The sequence below is a fragment of the Desmodus rotundus genome, chromosome 3 (genome assembly GCF_022682495.2).
Source record: "Desmodus rotundus isolate HL8 chromosome 3, HLdesRot8A.1, whole genome shotgun sequence".
In the NCBI taxonomy this organism is placed as follows: Eukaryota; Metazoa; Chordata; class Mammalia; order Chiroptera; family Phyllostomidae; genus Desmodus; species Desmodus rotundus.
Window position 1 is genome coordinate 4,128,912 of NC_071389.1, and position 24,146 is coordinate 4,153,057.

A 24,146-nucleotide genomic window follows, 5' to 3' on the forward strand; every position below is an offset into this window, starting at 1 on the left:
GGTCAAACAGCTGCCATCCTTTTGAAGTTGTGGTGACCACCAGGGGCATTTGGGGACATCGGCAACAAGTTTACTGTGAGCGACAGCCATCTGTGTTCTCTTGACTGAAGTCACAAGTACTACTGGTACTGCTTGGGTTTGGACCCCCAAGGAAGACAAAACCAAGTCTAGTGGGAGAGGAATGAAAATACAGATGTGGGTTTTTTTCCCCCACTCAAGTTCACAGGCCCCCTCAATAATCTCCACGCACCCCGGGTTAAGAACCCTGCACTAGGAAAGGCTACGCCATCTTCGCAGTGGTCACAGGAGTCTGTGGCCCAGGAGCAGTGAATAAGAATGGTGGCTGTCCCGTATCCTGACCCACTCGCTCTTGTCCACCCTTGTAACTGCCACCAGTGTGGGGACGACACTGAATCCCTCCTTCCCGACTGTGCAGTCACTCCCTCTCGTTCTACCTTTCACCGCTCCGTCGAACCTCCACTCTGTGTCTCCATCCTGCTTTCCGTGTGCCCCGTTCAGACCTGTCATCTGGTCCGTGAGTCTTCGGCTGTGCCCAGTCTGGCGGTCGGCACGTTCACTGACCTTTCACTTTAATCAGTACATACACATTTTATCTTTAAATGTTTTATTCCTTTTCAAATCTGTTTGTGCTGTGCACATGTTTACTTACCGACACACACCGAACACGGGGCTTCCGTGTCCATGTCCAGCCTCTCTACAACACGAGGTCTCGGCAGTTCTGTTCCTGCTTTCTGTGGTTCCCGCGGTTTTCACTTGCGGAGCTTTGTCTCCTTGGGGGTTTTGTGGGCTTTGCTTGGGACGTGTTTGTTTTCCTGGATTTTATTGTTTTTTTCTGTAGGAATTCTTTGAGGTTTGGGTTCTTCCAGAAAGGGTTTGCATTTGCCCCTGAAAGTCCCTCATGGGCCCAGTCGTTCCAGGATGTGTGTGTGTTTGGTATCGGTTTCAGAGGTCAGTGCAGGAAATAGAGCCGGCTCAATGTGTCTTAAGCAGAAAGGGATTTAAACTGGGGAATGAGGAGTTTATAAAATCACTGGAAGAACTGGAGGGGTGGTAATCAGGAAGTCTCCCTGGACTGTTGAGCTGAAGACCACACCTCCATAGGTTCGACTCAGGCATCAGGAAGGTGGGATTAGGAGGCCACTACCGCCACCACGGGCTGGGACCGTAGCGGCCATGTCTACCCATGCAGCTGCTCGTCAGACCCTGAACTGCCGAGTCCGGCCCAGCCACACCGTCTCACTCTCGTCCGCATGCCCTTGTGGTCAGCAGAAAGACAGCCTCTGCCTCGGTGCATTTCCCGATGCCCCCGCGGGTCAGTGCAGGGGCAGGAGAGCCCTCACCGCTAGAACCTAGCTGCAGAAGAGCCTGGACAACGAAGCTGTCCCTCGGCCGCGACACAGCAGTTGCAGACGCGTGCCGAGCCGCGCCCATCGACTGTGTTAGGGACAGAACTGCCTAGCAGTTGCGCTCTCTCTAAACGCGTGGCCCTTGCTGGCCTTTTGTCATCATTTGCTGGTGTGTTTCTCCCACCCCCTTATTTTGTGGGAGACACTATTCACTGGCTACTGGACGCTCATCTAATTCCCTTGTACTCTTTTACTAGGGAGGCTGGGGGTGGGCCGCCTCTCTTGCCAGGCGACAGCAGTTTTGATTAATGAAACACAAGCAGAAGTCTATGGAGAGCTCTGGGGAGGTTTTTGCTTTTCCTGGAAAAGGAAGCAACGTGATGAGGGTGGCTTCCTTCCCCTTCCCGCATTCCATGCGGATGCGACACCTGGAGCCTTGGCAGCCATCCTGTGACACTGAAGAAGGCCAGAGAATTGCTGAACTACCAGCCCTGCACTGCTGACCCAGCACCAGCAGTTACAGACTTCCAGACTGCCTGGGGTTTTAATGTTGGATTTCTTCTTTTTACTTATCATTTGTTGGGTTGATCATTTTTTTAAAGTTTCTTTTCTTTTTCTTCAAGTGATTTAGAAGTTCTCCATCCAGTTTCTGCCGTGCTAACTGGGACCCTTTCCTGATCTTTTCCTTCTTGTGTTTCCGGTTTGAATGCTTTCTACTTCTTGGTCTTTATGTGCCTGTTATAATCCTTTCTTTTGCAGTATCCAGTCTGCTTTTAATTCCCTAAAACAAAATTTATTTTCTTCAGATGCAGCGTTTTCCAGGTCTAAGATTTCCATTTGGTCCTTTTTTGTAGTTTCTGTATCACTTCCAAAGATTCTCTATACTTCACCTATGTAGCCATCTTTAACCTGTGAAACCCTTAACATACTTAGAATCCTGTCGGGGTGGTTGCCGGGTCCAGCATCTGAGCAGCTGTGGCTCTGCTTCTGTTGACTGCCTTTTCTCGTGATTATGGGGTCCGTTCTCCTGCTTCTTGGCCTGTCTCATACATTTTGATCACATACTTAATGTTATGGATGGTACACTGTAGAACATGGTTTTCCTCAACGTCCTCTGAAAAGTGGTGAAGTCTGTTCTAGAAGGCAGTTCAACGCCCCGCAGATAACGTGGCCCTGTGGCAGCAGGTTTATTTTACTTTTGCACTCGGCCTGGGATATGGCCCTCAATTCTAAAATGTGGCTCTTCTGTGGGGTTAGTGGAAAGCCCAAGAGGCTTACAAAGCATCTCTCACTTGGCGGGACTCGACTTCCAAACTCTGTGTCTGCAGCCAAGCAGCTGCTAAAATCTCTGCTCAGTGTTTTGGCCTCAGGTTGTCACCTTCCACCAAGCCCCTTGGAGGTGTGCCCTGTATGTGGACAGCTGAGGATTCAGCTAAGGATTTTAGGGTTATTTGTGCACAGACTTTAGGGCCTCCCCCTTTCCAGGGCCTGCCCCCCCCTCAGTTCCCAGCTACCCTGGCAGCCCTGTCTTTGCCACCCAACGAGACGGCCACATTCTGTTTAGACCCTGTTGCTCATGCGCTGGGACAGTAAGGGAGGTACTTGGGGAAAGCTGGTGATGTGAGGACCTCCGCCAGCTTGTCTGCCTTCCTGGTGGGCACTGGCCGCTCTCCAGGACCCTCCCGTGGTTCTGCCCTGTCCTCGGTGTACCATGGTCATGGGCAGGATGGGTCACCTGAACTGTCTCCATGCTGTTACCTGAAGTGGAACTTATCCTAAATCTTCAATGTACACTTTGTGGCATTCAAGACCATCCAGAATTAATCAGTTCTGTCCTGTCCTCCAAAAAGACCAACACCTTAGTCTGCTTTCCCTTCCCTCCTCATTCTCTTCCTTTAATTAACCCGGGATCTTCATTGTCTATTATTACTAACTTGTTACTTTGCTTAAACAATTATGGAAATGTCACTCGTAGTTGCTGGTGGCTTCTCTGTTTGCCATGGCCTGTCGGGGACCACCCTTCCTCCTCCTCAGAGTCTGTCTTGCTGCGCTGCGGTCCTGGAGAAGTTCTCAGAGAGCAAGTCTGGGAGGGACGGACATTCTGAGGTTTGTATGCCCGAGGTATTGGATTCTGACATTCCACTCGGATGCTCTCGATTGGGCCAAGTTCAAATTCGTCTTCTCAGAACCTTGATGATAGGGCTCCGTTTTCTTCTGTGTCCCTTGTGGCTGGGGGTTCATCTAGTTCTTACTCCTCTGCAGGCTGACTTTCTGCTTGTTTTTTTCTTTGGAAGGTTTTACTTACTTATTTGTCCCTGGTGTTCGGAAGCTTTGGCAAATGCGTCTGGGTTGGTCCTATTTCCAGGTGAGTCATTTGGCATCAGAGGGTCCTTTCCCCATGAAGACCTGTGTGTTCCCCAGAGCTGGGCACTTCCCTTCTGTCATGTCTGTTCCCGTCTGCTCCGACTCTAAATGCCTTTTACCCTTTCTTTACATTTGTTATCCTTTAGCTTTTCTTTTTCCATAAAAGCCTACATGTGTCTCATGGATGAAATATTCTGTCTAATCTCTGAGGATTACTTGAACATGTATTTGTGAAATGTTTGCATGAGTGCTGGCCTCCATTTATTGAGTTTTGTGCTTTTCTTGATATTAATTTTCTTCAAATGTTTTGTAATTGTAAAGCTTATGCTCATATTTGTGTTTCAAAATCCCCAAGAGCTAGGGAGAGGAGGGCCCTTGCTTAGGGACAGAGTGACCCAGTGAGGCAGCTTGGCACAGGCAGGCGCTGGGGTGGGGGAGGGGCTGGTACCCTGTAAGTGGTGCTCCCCGTAGCCACTGTGACTACCGCCCCAGGCTCCGTGCTGACCCATCTCCATAAACGCAGAGCTTTCCCAGGACTCCTGGAGGGGCCTTCGCAGAGGGCCTCCTGTGAATGTGGGAGCCTTTCCCCCCAACTCTGTCTCTGCACCAGCTACACCTACCTGCTCTGTGCCTGTCGCGAGTCCCAGAAGTAGTCCCGTGTACCAGTCGACATTTCTGCTTTTTCTTACACATTTATCCTTAATTTCAGATTTCAGGAGGTGCTTAGCAGGGAGGCAGGAGGCCTGCACGCATTGGGCTGTGTGTGGACGGTCTCTCCTCACCTCTGTCAGCTACACTGCTGGCTGTGAACCCTAAAACAGGGGTCTGCCCCACTGAGTCGTGTAGCTTGTCTCGAGTGAGGTTCAAAGGTAGAGGAAAAAGACCTGCCAACACTAGGATTGATAACCGGAAAAGGGGTTGGAAACATACCCTCAAATTAACAAATTTCAGAGGAAAACCTCTCTGTGACACTCGCACCTGAAACCAGTTAAGGAGGAGTGAGATGGTAAGTCTGGAAAAGCGTAAGCGGCCTTCTCCTAAGCGGCCTTCTCCTAAGCCAGCCACGACCGTGTCAGTAGACACCGATGTCTGCATAATACGGCGAAGTTTTATGTGCAACTCAGGGTGTGGTATTTATGTATGATTCAGAAAGAATCACATGAGTTTGTATAGGTGGAAATGGGCATCTGGGTGCGGATTAAGCAAGGACAGAATTCTAATGCATGCCGGGAGGATGGTAACACCTCTTCCGGCCCATAAGGCTGTTCAAAGACAACTCCGTGTCCAGAAGACTGTTCTTTGGGATTACTGAATGCACAGAATCCTTAAGAATACAGTCTCAGCTCTGGCTGGTGTGGCTCAGTGCACTGAGCACCAGCCTGTGAACTGATAGGTCGCCAGTTCGATTCCCGGTCAGGGCACATGCCTGGGTTGCGGGCCAGGTCCCCAGTTGGGGGCGTGTGAGAGGCCACTGATCCATATTTCTCTCGCACATGGATGTTTCTCTCCCTCTCCTCCTCCCTTCCTTCCCCTCTCTCTGAAAATAAGTAAATAAAAAAAATACAGTTTCAGAAAAAATTATGTGGATACAAGTTGCCTGCAGACTGACCCTGCAGGTTCTGTAGGAAGACATTTTCAATGAGCATGGCAGCACAGTAAGTCAGTTTCTTTCTGAGCTCCTTATCCACGACCAGGTGACCCGTGGTGATCCATTTATTATTGTTAAAGTCTGTGGACTCTTGCAAAGGGAACAATTGAACTGGTTCAGCATCCACTCGGCTTGGAAGGGAAAAAAAAAGTGTAGCTCCAAAAACAAAAACAAAAACAGACTCTGGCTGCTGTCCTCAGCGCCCTCCCACACAGCTGATTGCCGACAGGATCAGCAGCTGTGGGCCCCACGCTCCCACGTGCAGCTTTCCTCCGGGGCCTCTGGCCGGCATGTCCCCTCACAGGTTTGGTCCAGTGACGGGGACTTTCTCCAGGGGCTCTGTGCAAACACTCTTTCCTTTGAATGAGGCCTCTTGGTTTTCAGGGTGATTCTGCTGACATCACCCAGCAGTGTTTCTTTCCCTCACAAATGGCAAGTTCTTGATACCTGGTGGTGGTTAATAATTAGACACCCACCCGCAAGCAGGGTAAATCCACCCAAGTTCCATCGCCCCAGACACCTCGAAGTGTGGAGGAAAACATGGCAGTGGCCTGGGGAACCAGTACTGTCCATTTCCACACCCTAACTCCGCTGAGGTGCCAGGCCGTGCTCTGCTGCGCTGTTTAAGTTAGGAGCAGGTGGAAAGTTGAGATGAAACAGCGAAAGAGGCAGGGCTTGAAACATCGATGGGAAGATAAAGTTGTGGCAATGCTTTGAGCAGAAAGAACAGCCTGGGTAAGTGGACTCCTGTTGTCTTTGGAATGTGGTTATTATAATTTGTATGGACGTGACGCACAGGCTTGGCGCCTCCCCCACCGGGTGTGCAGGCAGTGAGAACCGAGCCCGAGCTGGCTTCACAGTTCTGGAGCATGTGAGCCGGCCGCCTGGGCTCCGGCAGGCCCCAGACGTGTAATTAGAGGCTCCCGGCCGGGGTGATGCGCAGACAAGTCTTATCACGCGTCTGGGCCACCATGGGTGCGCAGCTCCCTCTGCCGTGCTGATCCGGGCCCAGGCCTGGCTGAGCCAGAGAACTGTCCAAAGCTTCTGCTCAGCCAAGAACTTCCATCGATTACTAAACAGAAAACCACGCACGAGGACACTGGCTCTCGCAAGAACACTGGGACCGCCCGGGACTTGGCACACTGTAAATGCAGCTTCCTGTGTGCTATGCCCGAGGCAGCGCAGCTCAGGCCAGAAAGACACTCATTAGCCTTACACAAGAAGGGAGTGTCCACAGGCCGTGCAGTCCCGAGGGCGGCGCCGGGCTAACCCCGCCCACTGGCAAATGAAATACGCACCAAGTGTGTGATTAAGATGTTTGACGTGGATCCAAAGTTATTTCCAAGGAATGAAGGTGGTGCCTGTGTTCCTAAGGACAGACTCAGGGGAACTGATGCACTCTCTCCCAAGAACTGCCCCCCCTCCCCTGGCCTGTTTACATGGGGAGGGGGAAGCTGCAGGAGTGGGTGTCCTCAGGGACACTGTTTTAGCGAACTGGCTACAGGTTGACTTGCTGGGGGTTCCTGGCAGTTTTCTCGCATCACAGATTGAGGGATGACGGCTTTGGGGCACACGCTTCAGCCTGGTGGTCAGAGAACAGCCCTTCTAGGCAGGTGGACACTAGTCCTTGGAAGTGTCCTCCCCGGGCTTCTGCAGCCCCCTTCCCATCCCCACACCCCACTGCTCCTCTGCCAGGTGGTGTGGAAAGGGTCGTTCCAGGTGGTGGGGTTTCCTCAGGGAAATACATCTCCACCACATGTTGGCCTCTGAGCTCTGATAACAAAGCTTGAGCTGAGCTTGTTTAAACACGCTTTGTAAGTGGTTCTCTGAGTCTTAGAAGTATCTTAAAGTTCGATACTTTCAAGTGCAAAGAAAGCATGAAAATTCACACCCGCCAATTTCCTTAGACGTGCCTCATGCATTCCCTTAATGACCAGGAGCGAACGGAGAGGCTAGCCAAGTTAGGGACCACTTGAGTCTTCCACCCTATGCTCCCCTCCTTTCTCAGCTTTCCCCCAGTAAATCCCCAAAACTGCTCTTAAAAGTTGTGATTATCATGTGGAGAGGAAAAGGGCCAGAACATTTGTCAAATGGTCTGGTCTAAAAAAAAACCCCACCAACCCCTCCCCCCCCCCAAAAAAAAACCCATTTCTGAGTGTATTTGAGTTTGAACCAAACATTTTCCTAAGGACGAGAATACCACAACCTCTAGTCCTGGTTTAGAAGTTCGTTTGCTTCCTGACCAGTTTACCCGTTTATGAGGATGGGAACCCTCCAGGCTGTGCAGATCTGCAGGCCTTTACAGGAAATGCCCCTCACGAGTCCTCAGTTTGAAAAGTGCTCTCTTTCCTAGAGCTAAGGCAAAGTAATCTTGCAGAAAATCTTGGCAGATCAAAGTTAACATCATTTTACCTTCTCAGCTGCCATGACTGTGACGTATAGTTAGTTACATGGCCCCATATTTTTAAAGCTTTATTGGCTTTGCACAAGATGCCTAACAGAATGCCAGCAGTCATTTGGAAGTTTCAAAGGCAGACCTAAGTCCGTTTTGCTGGTGACTATTTCCAGATAAAACACTGTGTATGGTGTGACAACGTCAGCCTCCTGGTTTGATAACAGGCAGTAATTATGGAAGATGTCACCCTTGGGAGAGTCTCGGCAGTGGGCACAGGGGACCTCTCTGTATTGTTTCTGAAACTCCTTGGGAGCCTATAATTATTTTTTTTAAAAAAAGTAAAAAAAACCCAGTATATGCAATAATCATGCTAGGAGCTTATATTTAGGAAAAAGGCTCCAGTACCCTAAAACTATAAATTATGTTGTGAAATTAAGAACTAAAGTAAGAATAGCTTGTTACCTATTTTGATTACTGAACCATTAGACAAATAATGCATATAGTTCTCTTTTCTTCAGCTATGGAACCCTCTAGAAGAATCTATGGGGCTGTTTTTGGAACGGGGCCCCTGGCAGTGAAGAAACATCCTCTTAAAGACAGTTCTTTCCATAGGCTAGTGAAGACATCCCTGAGACCTAGAGAGAAGTACCCAGCGTGTGAGCAAGGTTACAGCCCCGTCAGCACGTGGAATGTGATGTAGACTAGGTGGGCGATACACACTGACTACTGCAGTCTGGGAAGACTTAAAATTTAGTATTATCCAAATCTGGAGTTGACTTACAAAGGAGTCCCCTTGACCGTAGCTTCTGCTTTCTGCCATGAAAGTTCCTAATAGGAGAGCCCGTGGGTTTGCAGGGTATTGCATCCTGCTCTGGCGTGGTCCCGCGTGGCCGGGGCAGTGAGGGTGCGGGAGCTCAGGGATTCCTTCCCGTGGGGCATGAGAGTTAAGACTGGAGCCTCCTGTTTCCTGACTTGAGGGCCGTGCTGAGTGTCTAGGTGATGCTCCTCCGGTTCGAGACTCTGCAGTGCACCGAGTGGCAGCTCCCGGGGAGCTGTCTTCCCCCCAACAACCTCCCCACCCCGACCCCGCTGGCCTCCTCAGTGGCACAGCCAAGCCCTCACTGGGAGGGCACTTCAGAGCGCAGCGTGCTCGAGGTGCTGGCTGAGGACCGAGCTGGCCAGTGCTGCCATGGACAGGGTCCTCATCACATGGCATTAGCCTGGTAGCAAAAATTAGCCTGGCCAGGAAACACTAGGGAAATGTGTGTTCTCCTAAGATCAAGGGAAATCCCCAAGGTAAGGGGGAAGCAAATATGGAACTATTACTGTCTTTATAGCTTCCACCACAATACAAAGAAAAAGCAGCAGAGGGGAAGGAAAGGTAACAAAATGTGGGATGCTGATGAAGTAGTGGAAACCCGCACTCAGACATCCATTTGGAGGCCCGAGCGCCGCTCAGCCTGCCTCTGGGGCTACGCAGGCTGGTCTGTGTCCTGCCTGAGGTCGCCCACCCGGTTTCTGCCGCCGAGTATGTTTCAGAGACAGTCTTTCTGCATCCCACCACCCCACACTCAGCGGAGTCAAGACCGTCTATCCTGAAGGCTCCTTCAGCTTCTCTCCAGTCTGTTTTCCCAACAGTCCCTGTCACCTTTTAAGAGCAAATCAGCCCCCCCTGCTCAGATCTGAGGAGCATCCACTGCCCTTTCCCAGTCCACCCTACCGTTGCCATAACAACAGCTTCTCACTGATCTCCCTGCTGTTTCTCCCCGTTATTCACTCCCCACCTTCAGCGTGGACTCTAGCCCTTCAAATCTTACACCTCAGAGAACGACGGGCCCCTTTGTCACTGTCACTGCTCATTCCTTTGTAGCATTTACTACACATTGTAACTGTGGACTACTTTTCAATGCCATCAGGGCAGACACGTGCCTCTTCTCCCAGGGTCCAGCGTGCGGTTGGCATTCAACAAACATCCCCCGAGCGAGCTCCCCAGGCTCCCTCCACACCTGGGACAGGCCAGAAGCCACACCCAAGTTTCAGAGTGATTCGAGGGGCAGATGACCCCAATAGTCCACTGTGTAGTTACTGTGGCTCATTCACAGTTGTCACTGACAGTGTGCTGTCATAGGTATCACCCCTCCCCCATCTTACCAATGAGAAAACTGAGGCACCTCTGTTTTTAAGTCTGCTCACCGCACAGGAGGGAGGTGGGCTTGGACTTTCAGCCCAGACCTTTGGTCCTCGAGTCCTCACTGGGGACCTGGAGGGTTCCAGCACATGTAGGTGCTCAGTTCAGGTCCTGGAGGACCCCACCTCCCCACCTTCACCCAGGAGCCCAGGAGCCTGGGAGTGTGGAGAGCAGGCAGAGGGAGGGCAGAGATGCCTGCCCAGCCTTCCGGTTTCTGCCTGCACCCGCAGCTGCCAGGGGGACCACCCTCTCCGTGATGCTGGGACAAGCGGGAATCCTCAGTGGCCTGTCACAGACTGAGTCGTCCTGACCTAGTCTCAGACATGAGTCACACCAAGTCTGTCAGGGCTGGTTTCTCCATTCCCGCCCCCTGGAAGGGGCACCCCTCCCCAACGACACCTATTTTGATAGTAATGTGGCATCAGTTCAAGCTCACTTTTTCACGAAAGGTAAACACAAACAGCTCATTTTCACTGTGTGCTTGTATAATATTTAAATACAAATTGCTCAAATTATCTGTCATTTTAGGGAATGACAGTAAGTTTCAATAATACATTAAATCTTCCCTTGTGCTTAAAACTGGTGATGTCAAATTGCTGGACATAGATTTGGTGAGAGTTTAGGCAAGAAACATTACTAACGGTATCATAAATAAGTAGTATAACTTTATTAAAATGAAAAGACAATATTCAAAATAATGCAACAAAAATGAATAAAATCCTTTGTCCAATACTGTACACATAATGCAGAAATCAGTGCATTTTTCTAAAGCATGTTTTAACCTTCATTTAGTTCAGACTAAAATATAGCTTTAAATAGCTCAAATAATCACTCAGCAGCTTAAACCGTAAACAGCCTGTTTAACTGTTGCGAGACTGTCGCAGCCACGCACCTGCGTTAGCGAGCACCTTCTCTGTGTGCCTCACTACGCGAGACGGACACGGCTGAGCCGTGGCAGTGGGAGCGGAGCTGTGTGTCTCGGTGAGTGAAGTGAAGCAGCCGGCCGTGAGATTGAAGAGCAGAAAGATGCTGATGTGACCTCTGGTAGTAAGACATACATTGCGCTCTTGGTCAGAAGTGTTTTACTTAAAAAGCAAACAATCCTCAGGAAATACTGAGTAGGAACCTGCAACACAAGGCCAGCTTGTGTTGTATTTGTTTATTAATAGTTAAAAAAAAAAAAAAAAAACCCACCACACATCCCCACACAGTAACTCTCAATCACATAGCTAAGTGTTTCATTATTGCTTAAAAGTGGCATCCCGAGCCCTGGTGAAGTCTGCCTTTCGAGTCCACGTGTCCCACTGTCTCCGTGAGGCACGTGCGACAATGGGCCGTTTCAATGGGTGTGATGAAGCGGGAATCGTGAGGAAAACGCTGCACTATCTTCTCATTTTCCAAGATGTGAGACGTGTATGGGTGAGAATGCAGTTGCCAAATACACTGCCAGCCCTGCCCTCAGCGACACGGGATGCGAAACCTGGAAGCATGTGGGACTCTTCAACTAGTGGGGTACAGCCACAGAAAGCACACACACCCTGCGCCCCAGGAAAAGACTGCTTACAAAAATAAATCAAACAAGATACAACAGACCGAAGAGCCAGAAATCTTCAAACTTACTACTAAGCAAAAATAATTTTTAGGATTCTGATCTAAATACTGTGTTTTCTTCCACGTGCTCAATTTTCAGTCTGTCTGGAGTCCTTCTCCAGTGTGAGTTCTCACTGTTCTGAATATATATTACTCTACGGGAGTAACTAGCTGGTTAACCTGCTACTTGGTCTACGGCTACACCACCTGTTTACATGTAAGTCTATGATGTACACGTGCGTAGCGCCCCGCCCTGCCCACCACATCTCTGTGCACTTGGACAGACTTCGCTCCAGCGCTGGCAAACCGGGTCCCCAGCACGACGGCACCTCTCAGCCTCTCTCTTCTCAGAGTTCAACAGTTTGTTCCACAGCCTAGAACGTTTTCCCGTGAACCTCGGGCAAGCCGGGAAAATGCTTGAGGACCTTTGCTCCCGCTGAATCTCTGCTGGACCTCGAGCTGGAGCCTAGGGCGAGACCACGTAGGACGAGTGCTTCCGCTTCCCGTGGCCGCCCAGATCCGCTCTGGGCTTTGGGTCCAGCTTTTCTGTGGCTGAGCCGACACTAACGTCGGCAGGTAAGGGCTGCATCGGGGTGCTTGCATTTGCTTCTTCTGCTTCCCTAAAAAACTTTTCATATTTGTCCAGGTACGGCGGTCTCTCAGGTAGTAGGTAATAGTGTGTGGAGCTAACCTTCTTCCCATTCTCAATAATGGGCAGGATGCAGGGAACCCTGCCGGCAGACCCTTCACTGTTCTGTCTTTGCAGAGCTTTGCTGCTGACGTACTTGGGGTCAGGGGCAAAGCTCTGTGTCGGGGGCATGACCCCGTTGAGGTAAGATGGAAGGCTTTTGGGGCTCGGTGTGCGGGAGTTGCTCCGGGACAGAGGTTCTCTTGGTGGCACTTTGGGAGGCCTGTCTTCATCGCTGTAGGTGCTGGAAGTCACCTCGGCCGACCACCTTCTGTAATCTGGCTTCACGGGCCTCGGAGGTATGGGGACCCTGGGGGGGACCTCAGGTTTGTCTTCATCGGAGTTTGGAGAAGCTCTGTGTACGTAGCTGTGTACCTTTATGGCTGGCTTGTTGAAGGATCCAGCTGGTCCCGAATGGGACCTTCTTAACCTTCGGTGGCTCTGAGGTGGAGGGGGGTCTGAGTGCTGCCCCCCCGTGTTTTGGTCGGGTGCCTGGCTGAGATCCACGACGGAGACAGTTGGGGTGTCAAAATAGGCATAGTTGATCTGGCCACACCCACGGAAGCTCCGCCTGCCAGGGACGCTGTACTTGAACTCAGAAGGCGTGCAGTCTTCCAAAAGCAAGTCTGTGTCGGAGCAGGTGAAAAACTCCACCTCACAATCTGTGTCGTCCAGAGAGGGGCCTTCCGAGATGGGCAGTGGGGGGAGGGGCCTGGAGCCCCGCTCCAGCGCCGGGTAGGGGAAAGGGGACAGGCTGTTCTTCATGGGTGTGAGCGGGGGGGTGGGAGCACACCCCCCATTTACTGAGAGTTTCTTAAAACCACCTACAACTTGATCTTCATCATGGGGTCCCAACTTTTCACTTGTGGGAAGAGTAAGAGGGGGCAGGGCGGACTTCTGAGAGGTGGCCTGCTCTGCAAGGCGGTGGCCGTTGGTCGTAGCAGATGTCGCGGGGTGCCCTGGAAAGAACGGGAAGGTGAATAAAGGACCAGCGAGGCCCTCCCCTGTGTGAGGACAGCCCGGCTGCCTGGGCTCCCAGGGCTGCTGCCTCAACTGCAGCCGCCGTCACCCTGAGGCCACCCGTGCAACCGCCACGGGTGCAATTAGAGCCCAGAAGATTGTTAACACACAGGGTCTGGTTCAAAGGACAAATTATCTCTTCTCTCTCCCCCGGACATGTGCACGCACACACCCACACCTCTCTGGCAGGTTTTGTGACGTGTGCAAAATTCACAGAAGATGAATAGCATATAATTTACGTGAATACCACACTACGGCAGCCCGGTCATCTACGAGATGTGACCGTGCCCAGTGCGCAGGGCCTGCGTGAGATAAGACGAAGCCCTCCCGGTCAGCACCAGGGCAGTACTGGAGTCAGGGGACTTGCCTGCAAAAATCTAAGGCACATACTGTTCACATTACAAGTACTACATACATGGTGTCTAACCTACCTCTCTAGGGTCTTATCATCATTTTTACTCCTTGATCACTTTTGAACAGGCATTCAATACAAGTAAGAAAGATGGGAGGCCTCACCCAAGGATTCTAAAAGTTACGTGTGTATCGTGGCTGGGATTAGAACTTAATTCTTGAACTTCCACAGACAGATCTGGTTGGGAATCAGTGACTCGGAGCAGGGACAACAGTCCGGGAAGAACAGGGTATCTTCAGAGTGTGTTGCCACTAGGGGTCAGACTGTTGTTGGAGGAGCTCGGGTTGTATCCTCCTTTTAAAAAGCAGTGCTGGGGGACAAGCGAACAGCTGGATGCCCCTCCCTCTCCCGGCCAATGCCCGGATCTGCAGGACACATACCGAGAGACGTCAGGTGCGCCTGAGCAGTGGACTTCAGACTGTAGGCCATGGTTATTGGGTCAATGTTTAAAAAGCTACTGAAATAAAACAAAGACATCTTGGTCAGAAACAAGTAGTGATCAGCCTCTCCCACTCACTTTCTTCTCGCACCCCGAGAGAGTCCAAGGCATCATGTCTCACACTTACTTTTCAAACTCCCTGCGACTGCCCCAGCAGGTGTTCAAGTTCCCCATGGCCTGCCCATCATGCAGAAGCCCAGTTTTCAACGGGACTCGAATCTCCTGGGCAGCAACTCCTGCGGTTGACATCGTGCTCACACTGGGACCCTCGGACTCTGTCAGTCAGCCAGCAGCTTTTGGTCCCTAGGGGGACAGAGAGGGATGAGAGGGTACAGGAACCATTCAGAAATACCCATCACCAGCTAATACTAGAGAATCTCCGGGATGCTGAGTGGAAAAACTTAGTTACAGACTTGCGCTTAATTCTGACATTTTTACATTCATTTGTACTTCTGGTGAGGGTACTGAAATGTAGGTGTTAAAAGTAATTTTTTCCCCAAAGTCCTGATCCAAGACTTGCAATGTTTTGAGCAAACTGAGAAATAACCTGTGGCCAGAGACAGCAGACCCCCTCATGCCAGGGCCCACAGTTGACAACAGCCCCGCTGGCCGTCTCTCACCGCCCACACCCAGCCTTCAGAAGTCCCTGTGGCCTCTACCGCGGGCTCCTGTTCACGAAAACCCGACGCCTCCAGCAGATGACAGACTCTACAGCTGGCACCTCGTCAGCCCACAGCCGACATTTATCTGGATTCTGCATTTCAGGGGTGGCCTCAGGAAGACAATTCTCCAGTGATTACTTGTTCACGAGTAAAGGAATATAGGAAGATACTGATTTCTGCGAGGTGACTGGCTTTGGTGGCGGCCTGGGACAGCTTCCTCTTCCCTTTCAGACACACATAAAGGTGCATTCTTCACATTCCCCGCTGACATGCCAGCTGCGAGGCATGGGTGACAGGGGCAAGGAAGCACCCTTTCCTTGATCTACTGATCCTCAACTTTAGGAGCCCCCTCCCTCGACAGCGGGTACCGGCCCGGAGTCCCCAGAGCCTCTTTCTAATTTCACCTTTATTCGCCACTGAGCATCAATGCCAACGTTAACTGGCATCTGTGTCAGGCTTAGAACACATTTAGGACATAATCTGTCATCTATGTGTGTAACAATGACCCCTTTCCAGGTGCGCAGACTTTGGAACACTTAGTCTCACCAATGTGTGTGAGCTGGTGTGCGGAGGACTGGGGTGAGGGCAGGGGAGCACAGGTCATTTGTTTTAGAAACAAGTCTGTCACCTCCTATGAGCCTGGGAGCTCGGAGAGGCTGTGTGCTGGGCACCCCTCGAGCCCCCAAGGGGCCGCAGGGAGTGGACCTGCACCCGCGGGATGGGCCGCAGACAGGAGGGAGTGCACGTCTGAAGACTGTTCATGCAGATTATAGGCAAGTGCCGTGGGGACCCCGGGGCCCAGCCCCCACCTGCCTGCAGGCCAGTGAGCGCTAGCAGCGCCTGCGTGCGGCCTCCTGTTGCCATCTATCGGGGCCTTCCACAGACTGGCCGGCCACCCCACGGTCGCCGCTGCGGGGACCGCCTCACTTCTAGGCTTACGTTTCAGTGGTCCCTTAAAATTATTTACATGTTCTAGAAAAAGTTATTTTTTATTCATTGTTTCCATCACCTACTTGTTAGCTTTCTTAAGAAAAAAATTGTTTTAGTCTGAAAAGAATTGTGTTCACGGAGCCAGCTCACTTCTGGCCACAATGGTGTCTTTGTGTATTCATAGAAGGTGACCTGCCTCTCCGTTTCAATGGGGAATTGTGAATGGGCCACGTTATGAAACTCGTCGGAACTTCCTACTTGCCTGCACCGAGAAGCGAGGAGGGCAGTGTGAGTTTATGTTCTCTTCTTGTGGAAAACATGACTGTAGACTCAGAGAGGGCAACCTGCCGTGGGCTTGGAAACAAACCTTTCCCGTGTGTACCTCAGATGGCAGGTAAACTGAGGTTATGAAACCATCCGAAATGCTTTTACACCACTCTCAAAAGTCTCAGTATTCACTGTGCCTGCTGCTGGAGTGGGGGCGGGGGCGGGGGCACTGATCCATGGGGTCGGCCTGGGGTTGAAAGGAAAACACTGCTCAAGCCGATGTAACGCTGCGGCTTCCTTCTAACTGCGAAACCAGCTCTGCCTCACAATCAATTAGGAAGACAGTAGCAAAAATATACCTCTTAGGAAAATCAGTACCTGTAAGTACAAGACGGGACTGTTGTGAAATGCAGATACGAAAGCCAATGTTAGTTAATTAATCCAGGCAGCGTGGTACAGACCAGGATCTAAATAACCTTAGGCATAATAACTTCTCTAAAATTCATGAACTGATCTTTAGTCTTTTAAGTGTGTTAAAAGTGCAGTTAAATTCCAATCCCAGATGTGAACTACTTCTTGTTAAACATCACATGAATGTTTTTTCATTCAAGGGGGGAAAATACTCTTTGAAACAATGTTTCCTGAGGTGGTCCTTTTAGAGCCTTTCGCTGCCCCACCCCGCCCCAGTTTTGACCCACTATACAGCTTCGGCGGCACAGTCAGTCCTGAATCTTGACCCCGGCCCTGGCTCAGGCTTCCACGCAGCATCTCCCATCATGTGCTGGTTGTCTGCGCTTAGGGGGGTCCTCTGGCACCCCCCAGCACCCTTCCTCCCTTCCCAAACCAGTTCAGGGTCTAGGAGGGTCACACTTTCTAGAGGCACCGCTTTAAACCTGCACTACAGCCCACAGAGTTCAGTGACGGAGCTCCACAGGCCCTGTCTGCACGGTCTCTCAGGCCCCCCTTCCTTCTGCTCGCTGGTCCTGGTCAGCGGTCCTGACTCCAGCCCAAGTGAAGATCTGCTTAAGATCTTCTGACCCAGAGCGCCTCCGCCTGGCACCAGGGCCTCCACAAGGCCCCATCTACCTTTGTCCAGCACTCGCTTCTCTTCCCCTCAAATCTGTCAGAATTCAGCTTCTTGAGGGCCAGCTCCTAGCCCACTTCTCCACGAGGGAGCAGAGCCAGCCGTCCCGCTGGCTATGTGCAGTACCCCCTTAGCTTCCCATCCTCCAAACCTTCTAGGACAGGGCCTGGTTTTCCCTGGAAGGCCTGGCATCATTCATTTCTAATAGTTACTAAATGGATATTGCAAAAAGGTTCATCTCATTTTTTTTTTAAAGTAACTACGTGAAAGTTCACATGTAATGTAAATCAGCAAAGCGAAGAACTAAGGGAAAAAGCAAAGGACTGTAAGGAAAACGTTTAGGATATGTAGCACTCAATTTTCCTCAAATTCATTTCCAAAACCTAAAGTGGACAGTTTGCAGACTGGGTAAAAACTGTAAGCTTAAATGGTTACAATGTGGCTTTCTAAATTGGATTCTCTTGCTGTGTATTCACTTAAGGCAATCAGGGGAGTACTTCACTTCCCCTTCTCTTACACATTATTTCTGCTGGATTATAAGGCATCTACTGTGTTTTTGCTGTTAAAAAAACCCCAACAAAACAAAAAAGCTACACCAGTGAGCACATTGCACGTTCTTTATTAAGGTGAAATCACAGGCCTTTACTTTGAGGACAGTCTCTTTGAAACTGAAAAACCCAGGCTACCTTAAGACAATAACCTAGATCTGCTTACCTGGCCACCAGATCTCATGAATAAACCTCAGCAGCAGCCCACAAGAGGGGGAGGGGCACATTTTTGTCACTCTGCTCATCCAGCTCTGCCCAGTGCTTCCTTATGCAAAAGTGTGATGTAATTTCCTTCTTTCAGTCTGGTTTTAGAACCTGATTTCTGTTTATTCAGGGTGATAAATGGTCTTTTCAGCTGCATTTAACAATTACCTACATAACTATTCCCATACCCAAGGACATATAAGGTAATTACCGTGTTTTTCATACTGTAAGACGCACCCCCCCCAAATTTGGGAGGAAAATGGGGGGTGTGTCTCATAGTCCGAATGTAGCTTACCTGGCTCACTGGGGGCCGGCGGGGGTGGGGGTGGGGAGACAGTCGTGGAGCGGGTTTTTTTTCCTGTTTTCCTCCTCTAAAACCTAGGTGCATCTTATGGTCCGGTGTGTCTTATAGTCCGAAAAAAACGGTACATTTAGAGGCAAAATGTATAAAAAGAAACTGATTTAAGAATGTGACAAATCCCATGATTTTAGATCCTCCCCAAGTCAATTTACACCAGCGTGTTTATCTTTCCTTTGAAAATCTGTAAGTAATCACCTTTGGAAAAGCCCCACAAAACCCCATCGTTTTTATTAGGAGTTGTGTCTAAAGCACTAGCAGCCAAGCCATTCGACACACCGAATGTTCAGTTGAGCTCTTTCATAGAATTGTAACCTTTATTAATAATATAACAAAATGCACTGATTTGATGTTCATCTACATACTCAGGGTTTATGTAAGTTATTATTTACTAAAAGCAAAAGACTTCAAAATCAAGGCCTCAATTCAGGGTTCTTCCCAGGGTTTTTAATAGCTATGATTTGGGGAAGAGGAAAGAGGGGCAAGCAAGTTAGGGATATTTCCTTCGCTGCACCCTGCCACTGGGAAGAGTATAAACAGCCTTCACATTAAAAGCACAGTGACTTTTAGCCCTGGTTGGTGTGGCTCAGTGGATTGAGTGCCGCCGGCCTGTGAACCAATGGTCACTGGTTCGATTCCCAGCCAGGGCACATGTCTGGGCTGCAGGCCAGGTCTCCAATTGGGGATGTGTGAGAGGCAACTGATGGATGTTTCTCTCCCTCCCTTCCCCTCTCTCTAAAAATAAATAAAATCTTAAAAAAAAAATAAAAACACAGGTGACTTTTTAAGAGCTTATGTTATGTCAGTAAAACTAAGTAAAATGCTCTTGAACGAATCCAAGCTAAGCTTGATGGTTTCGGTAAAGATGGAAGTATAGCTGGACCCAGTGTGGACGACACCCGTCCTCAACAAGCCTGGGACTTGACGACCTGTGTGTGGGGGGAGACACTGCGGCAACGAGGGAAGTAATTTATCTCCAGACTGTCAAAATCAAACCTAAGTGACATAATTTCTTGAGTAATTCAGGATCTTTTCTTGCTAAGTATTAAGAAATGGCAAGCTAACAAAACCTGTTCGTTCAACTACCACAGTTATCAGTAGCCTTTTGGTTCACTTGGTCTGCGACACCATGTCAGCGCGGCAGCGCAGACCCGGTCCTCTGTCCTTCTCCTGCGGAGCACTCTAATCCGGGGCAACACACAGAGGGTGGAAAAACATTACTCCTTTTAGACATGCATGGAGTAGAGTTGTAATTGTAAGAGATGTGTAAATTCTACTCTAATTTTAATGACGACAAGCACGGTGGTCTAATGATGGGAAGCATATCTTTAAAACTTCGAATTTACTTAATGAGCACTTCAGTCACCCAGTGGGTAGCTCTAGGTTGTTACAAATGAACATCAGACCAGTAAAAATAATAACTAATACACTGGACACTTATCTGACAGGCACTGTTCTAAGTGCTTTATTTATACACTAACTTATTTAATCCTCTCAACAACCCTAGGGAGATGGGTTACTGTTACCACCCTCATTTACAGGTGAGGACCTGGAGGCAGAGATCAGTACTTCACTGGGTCAAGGTCACGTCTGGGGAGAGTCTGGCAAGCAGTGGGGTCAAGACAATCCAGGGAGCCTGGTATCAAAGCCTCCCCACCATGTCACCTCTTCAAGCCCTTGGCAATGAAGCCAGGATGACTTCACGTCATCCTGTCGCGTTGACCCACGACAGTGTTCAAGTTGTGGGGGGTTCAGACGGGCTTTTCTGGGGATTTGCGGCTTGGAGATCATTTTTCTTGGGTAACCCTTAGCCTACAGAAGTTCTTATTTTACTTCAACTCCCTCAGATTGTCCTATAAAAGTTCTTAGTTGCAGATTTGTCCTTTTTGTCCTCTAAAAATGTATTACGTTTATATTCTGTAATTACTTCAAACAATTCTCTTGAAGCCCTCAATATTTAATGATACACGTGGGCACCCCCGACCCCCCCATCCACTGCAGTGACCTATTTGACACAACTTTGCAGGTCAGTCTTTACTGGTGAAAGGGGTTAGTGACTCTCTCCACCCCAGGCCTCCTTTGCTATTGTACGAGTTCAGGCCTGGGTCCCACTGTGGGGCTCTGCAGGCATTTCATAACAGGACATCTGGTATTTGCAAAGCCCTCGGTAAATCACAAAGCACTTTCTAACACATTATCTCACTTGATCCCCACAACACCCCTGTGAGAAGAGGCAGGGATTATAATCTCCATTTCAGAGACGTGGAGGAAATGAAGTGGCACCTTCCTGTTGGCGCTTCTGCCCAGGAACCAGCATTCTCCCCACTACACTCTCACTGCCTCTCCTTTCCACAGCCGCTTCCTTTCAGGCCACTGCCCCGTTTTCCTCCCGACATTCTTATTTATAAATGGGGAAACTGATGCAAAGGATGGCTACGTGAAATGCTGGAGATAAAAACAAAACTCAATTTGTAGTGTTTAGCTCACAAATTCTTACAGGGCAAGGATGAAGTTCTTTCATAAATAGTTATCACATGCTTAGTCTGGACTAGATACTACGCTGGGTGCAAGAGACGCGGCTGCCAACTGCTGAAGCCTGTCTAGTGATGAGTGTGACAGCGGTCAGAGCCACAATTTCACATCACGGCCACCTCCGACAGGTGGTTAGGGAAGGCCTCAGGTGACTTGTTACATAAAGATCCCAAGGAGGGAAAGGCGGCAGCCACAAAGTTAGGAGAAGAACATTCCGTGCACAGGCCATAGTATTCCGTCAGACAACCTATCTAGTTGAGTTTCCCAGTCTGTGGATCTTTTTAATAAGACTTATTGGACACTGCCTTCTCTTTTTTCTTTTTAATTTTTAGGGTTTTTAAAAAGATTTTATTTATTTATTTTTAGAGAGAGAAGCATCAGTGTGTGGTTGCATCTCACGCGCCCCCTACCGGGACCTGGCCTGCAACTCAGGCACATGCCCCTGACTGGGAATGGAACCCGCGACCCTTCTGTTCGCAGGCCGGTGCTCAATTCACTGAGCCACAACCAGCCAGGGCTGTCCTAACTCTCATCTTCCTGTGGTCCCCTCTGTTTAACCGTAGTGTTCTGTTGAACTGTGGCACACTTTGGAGCTGAAAAGGCCTGGTCCAAATAGCCAGGGACCCATATTTTAAAAATGTACACATCGGCCTTTTAGTAATTGCCTAATTTTATGGTGTGAGGCAGCGATTTTCAACCGGTGTGCTGCAAGAATTTTTAAAGCATTCAATATACTTGACTGTTTAGTCAGGGGGACTGACCTCTTTCCCCTTAGATTGTCAAATTTAAAAAATTGACTACAGGCAACACAACACTAGTGGTCTCATGTGAATGAATCAAAATTATACCTAGTTTTTGGTCAGATTGGGAAAAATATATTTTTGGTGTGCGGCAGAATTTTAGTACTTAGTTTATGTGTGCGATGAGATGAAAAAATTGAAAACTGCTGGTATTAGGTCTTGGATTAAAGTATCAACCATGACTCTAAGTCACAGAATCTTTTGTTTCCTTTCTGAAGTTTGAGGCCGACACCAACTTTCCCTACCTCTAAACTAACTTCTCTGGTAAACTTACAGTCAGAACCCTGAAACTCCCCCATTTTCTCTGCCTTCACAAAGCGTGTGTTTCTCTGCAAACAATGCCCAGATGCCACAACTGCATTTTGTTTGCCCAGTGAGTTACTCATTAGCTTCTATAAAGCATGGGCAAACGCGGGCACCAGCCGATGCCACAGAACCCTGAGGATGAAGGAGCCATTCAAATTGATTTAGATTGCGAGAAGAGTGGTTTCTCTGGTAGAGGGAGCCTATGACATTCAAATTCCTGGAATTAACCCTGGCACCACCTCCTCCCTCCTCTGCTCACCTTTCTAAAGCAACCTGATGGCATGTAGACATTCAGGTCAGTTTCAAGCACGTTCGATTGTACCTGTAATTTAGCAACTTGCTTTTAAAAGCTACTATCAGTATTAGCAGAAAGGAATTATTATCTGGTTCAGCTGCCAAGAAGCAGCAGTTTTCACACAAAAACTCAAGTCTATGGTATATTAAATCTCACAGAAAGACTGACCAGTATCTTTTGTGAGCTGGAAGTAGTATAAACAATTTGTTCAAACAGTAATTTTGCCTACTATTAACATATGAATGATTTGGACATTTCCTAACAGTCATTAAAAAACAGATTTGCCTTGCGACCCTTATCAGTGACCGCTCAGATCCTGCTGAGCTTTAAAATGTAAAATATGCGTTCGTGCAATTATTTATCAATCATTAACTCTGTGCAAGGGTGCATAAGACAGGAGCCATACAAGGCAGAGTTCCTGCCCTTAAGGGGTTTACAATCTAGTACTTGTTAGTTTATAAATTGTTTGTTCAAGACCTCTCTCACCTATTAGCACATATCCCATGGAACACAGCTGAAAATGGACCTGTGTGAAGGGGGGATGACTGTGAAGTCCACGCTAAAACCTGTATGTATTCTCTTAAAAAAAAGAAAAAAAGAGCTTGGTCGATAACATACTAGTAACAAACAGAGTCGGCATGTTAACAAGAAGCCAACTTTTATTTTGGTCTTACTAAAATCTGGTCATTCCCTGAAATGGGTACCTAGCTGGTCTTTAATCCGTTTAAATACAACTTCACTTAAAACTGTGTAATTACAGGCATGCAAAAAAAAAAAAAAAAAAAGCAGGTTTTTAAAAGGTAAGACGAGGTATGCTGAGCTTAGACGTTTCAATCTCCTCAACAAACACGTGGCCACTGCATTCTTACAGATCTGCCAAAGCCTAAAACTTTGCAGAACACTCGTCCTCAAGAAGAAAAAAAAGCGTTTTAACCTCACCTTCCTTCACCCCTGACAGTTGCCTAGAAACCAGTCCTGCCCTACCTGTGTTGCAGGTGTACCTAAAGTCACCAACACATCTCTTTTAAAGCTACAGTCTCTATTCTGACTGCACTTAAGTTTATGACTAACAATCTATTCATATTTTTTATCAGGTAAGAGACTGGTTTCTTTCAAGCAATGACGAAACCCTAATAAAGACTTAGCAAGCACCATACAGCACCAATCATGGTTGAGGAGTCATCTCATTTGCACTAAGACTATGATATATACATAAATACACACGTACACCGGGAAATACCCAAGAGCGTTCCCGTTTAGAACAGAGAATTCTGCAGTTCCTTCCCTTGTGAAGCAGTATTTAGGACGCTCAGAGCAGAATCACGTTCCTAGGAGAGGAAGAGGGCACAGAGCTACGGGATGAATTAAGGAACACCGACTGTAGAGGACCACGGTCGCCAAGACTGAGCAGGGGACAGCGCGCGGGCAGCGATCGCCCACCGCGGCTGTCAGGACAGGGTTGATGGGCACCCGGTGCGCGCCAGGGGAAGGCAGCTCCATTGTGGACAAGCAGAGCGCGCGAGGCCCCCGCCAGCCGCGGGAGCAGAACCCGGCTCGCCGCTCCGAAGCCCCGTGCCCTCCGCAGGAGTCTCAGGGCCGAGGAGCGTCCGGGGGCCCGGTGAGCGGTCGGCGAGGCGGGGGCGCCCCCAGGCCCCGCCGCGCCGCCCGGGCCGGCCCTCCCTTCGCACGTTCGTCCCGCGGAGGCTCCGCGTCGGGCGACCCTCACCGCGCCCCGGGACCCGCCCAGCGTCCGGAGCCGCCCGCAACCCACAGCGGCGGGGGCGCGGCGCCGCCCTCCCCACCCGTAGCCCGCAGGCCCCTTACCCCGCGGAGCCGCGGCTGCCCCACGGCACCCTCCCGCGCATGTCCGTCCCGGCTGGCTCAGCGCCGCGGGCTCCGGGGGCCCGGACACCGCGCAGGCGCCTGGCCGATCGCAGCCGCTCTCCCGGTTCGCACTCCCCTCTCGCACTCGGCCGCCGTCGCCGGGCCGCCGCCGTCTGACTTTATAGCTAGTGGGCGGGGCGTGACGTCACGGTTCCGCCCCCTGCC

General features: G+C 49.7%; 1 protein-coding gene across 2 annotated transcripts; it reads right to left on the bottom strand.

Annotated features, from left to right (window-relative positions):
• Positions 1-10,607: 10,607 nt before the first annotated feature.
• Positions 10,608-24,076, bottom strand: ERRFI1 (ERBB receptor feedback inhibitor 1). 2 transcript variants are annotated; one of them, XM_053920404.2, is made up of 4 exons: positions 23,922-24,076; positions 14,239-14,414; positions 14,053-14,126; positions 10,608-13,199 (listed from the first exon to the last, which is right to left on the bottom strand). In XM_053920404.2, the coding sequence occupies exons 2-4, from the start codon at positions 14,358-14,360 to the stop codon at positions 12,019-12,021; spliced, it is 1,377 nt and encodes a 458-aa protein (XP_053776379.1). In that variant the 5' UTR covers positions 14,361-14,414; positions 23,922-24,076; the 3' UTR covers positions 10,608-12,018. The 2 variants fall into 2 exon arrangements, with proteins under 2 accessions (XP_053776379.1, XP_053776378.1); XM_053920403.2 differs by having other exon boundaries at positions 14,053-14,129.
• Positions 24,077-24,146: the final 70 nt, after the last annotated feature.

What these genes read in the sequence shown, in the direction of transcription:
- ERRFI1 (XM_053920403.2), bottom strand. Translation starts at nt 14,360, where the DNA reads ATGTCAACCGCAGGAGTTGCTGCCCAGGAGATTCGAGTCCCGTTGAAA. An exon ending in AGTCGCAGGGAGTTTGAAAA is followed by an intron (nt 14,130 to 14,238) that starts GTAAGTGTGAGA and finishes GTTTTATTTCAG; the next exon opens with TAGCTTTTTAAACATTGACC. An exon ending in GGCGCACCTGACGTCTCTCG is followed by an intron (nt 13,200 to 14,052) that starts GTATGTGTCCTG and finishes CGTTCTTTCCAG; the next exon opens with GGCACCCCGCGACATCTGCT.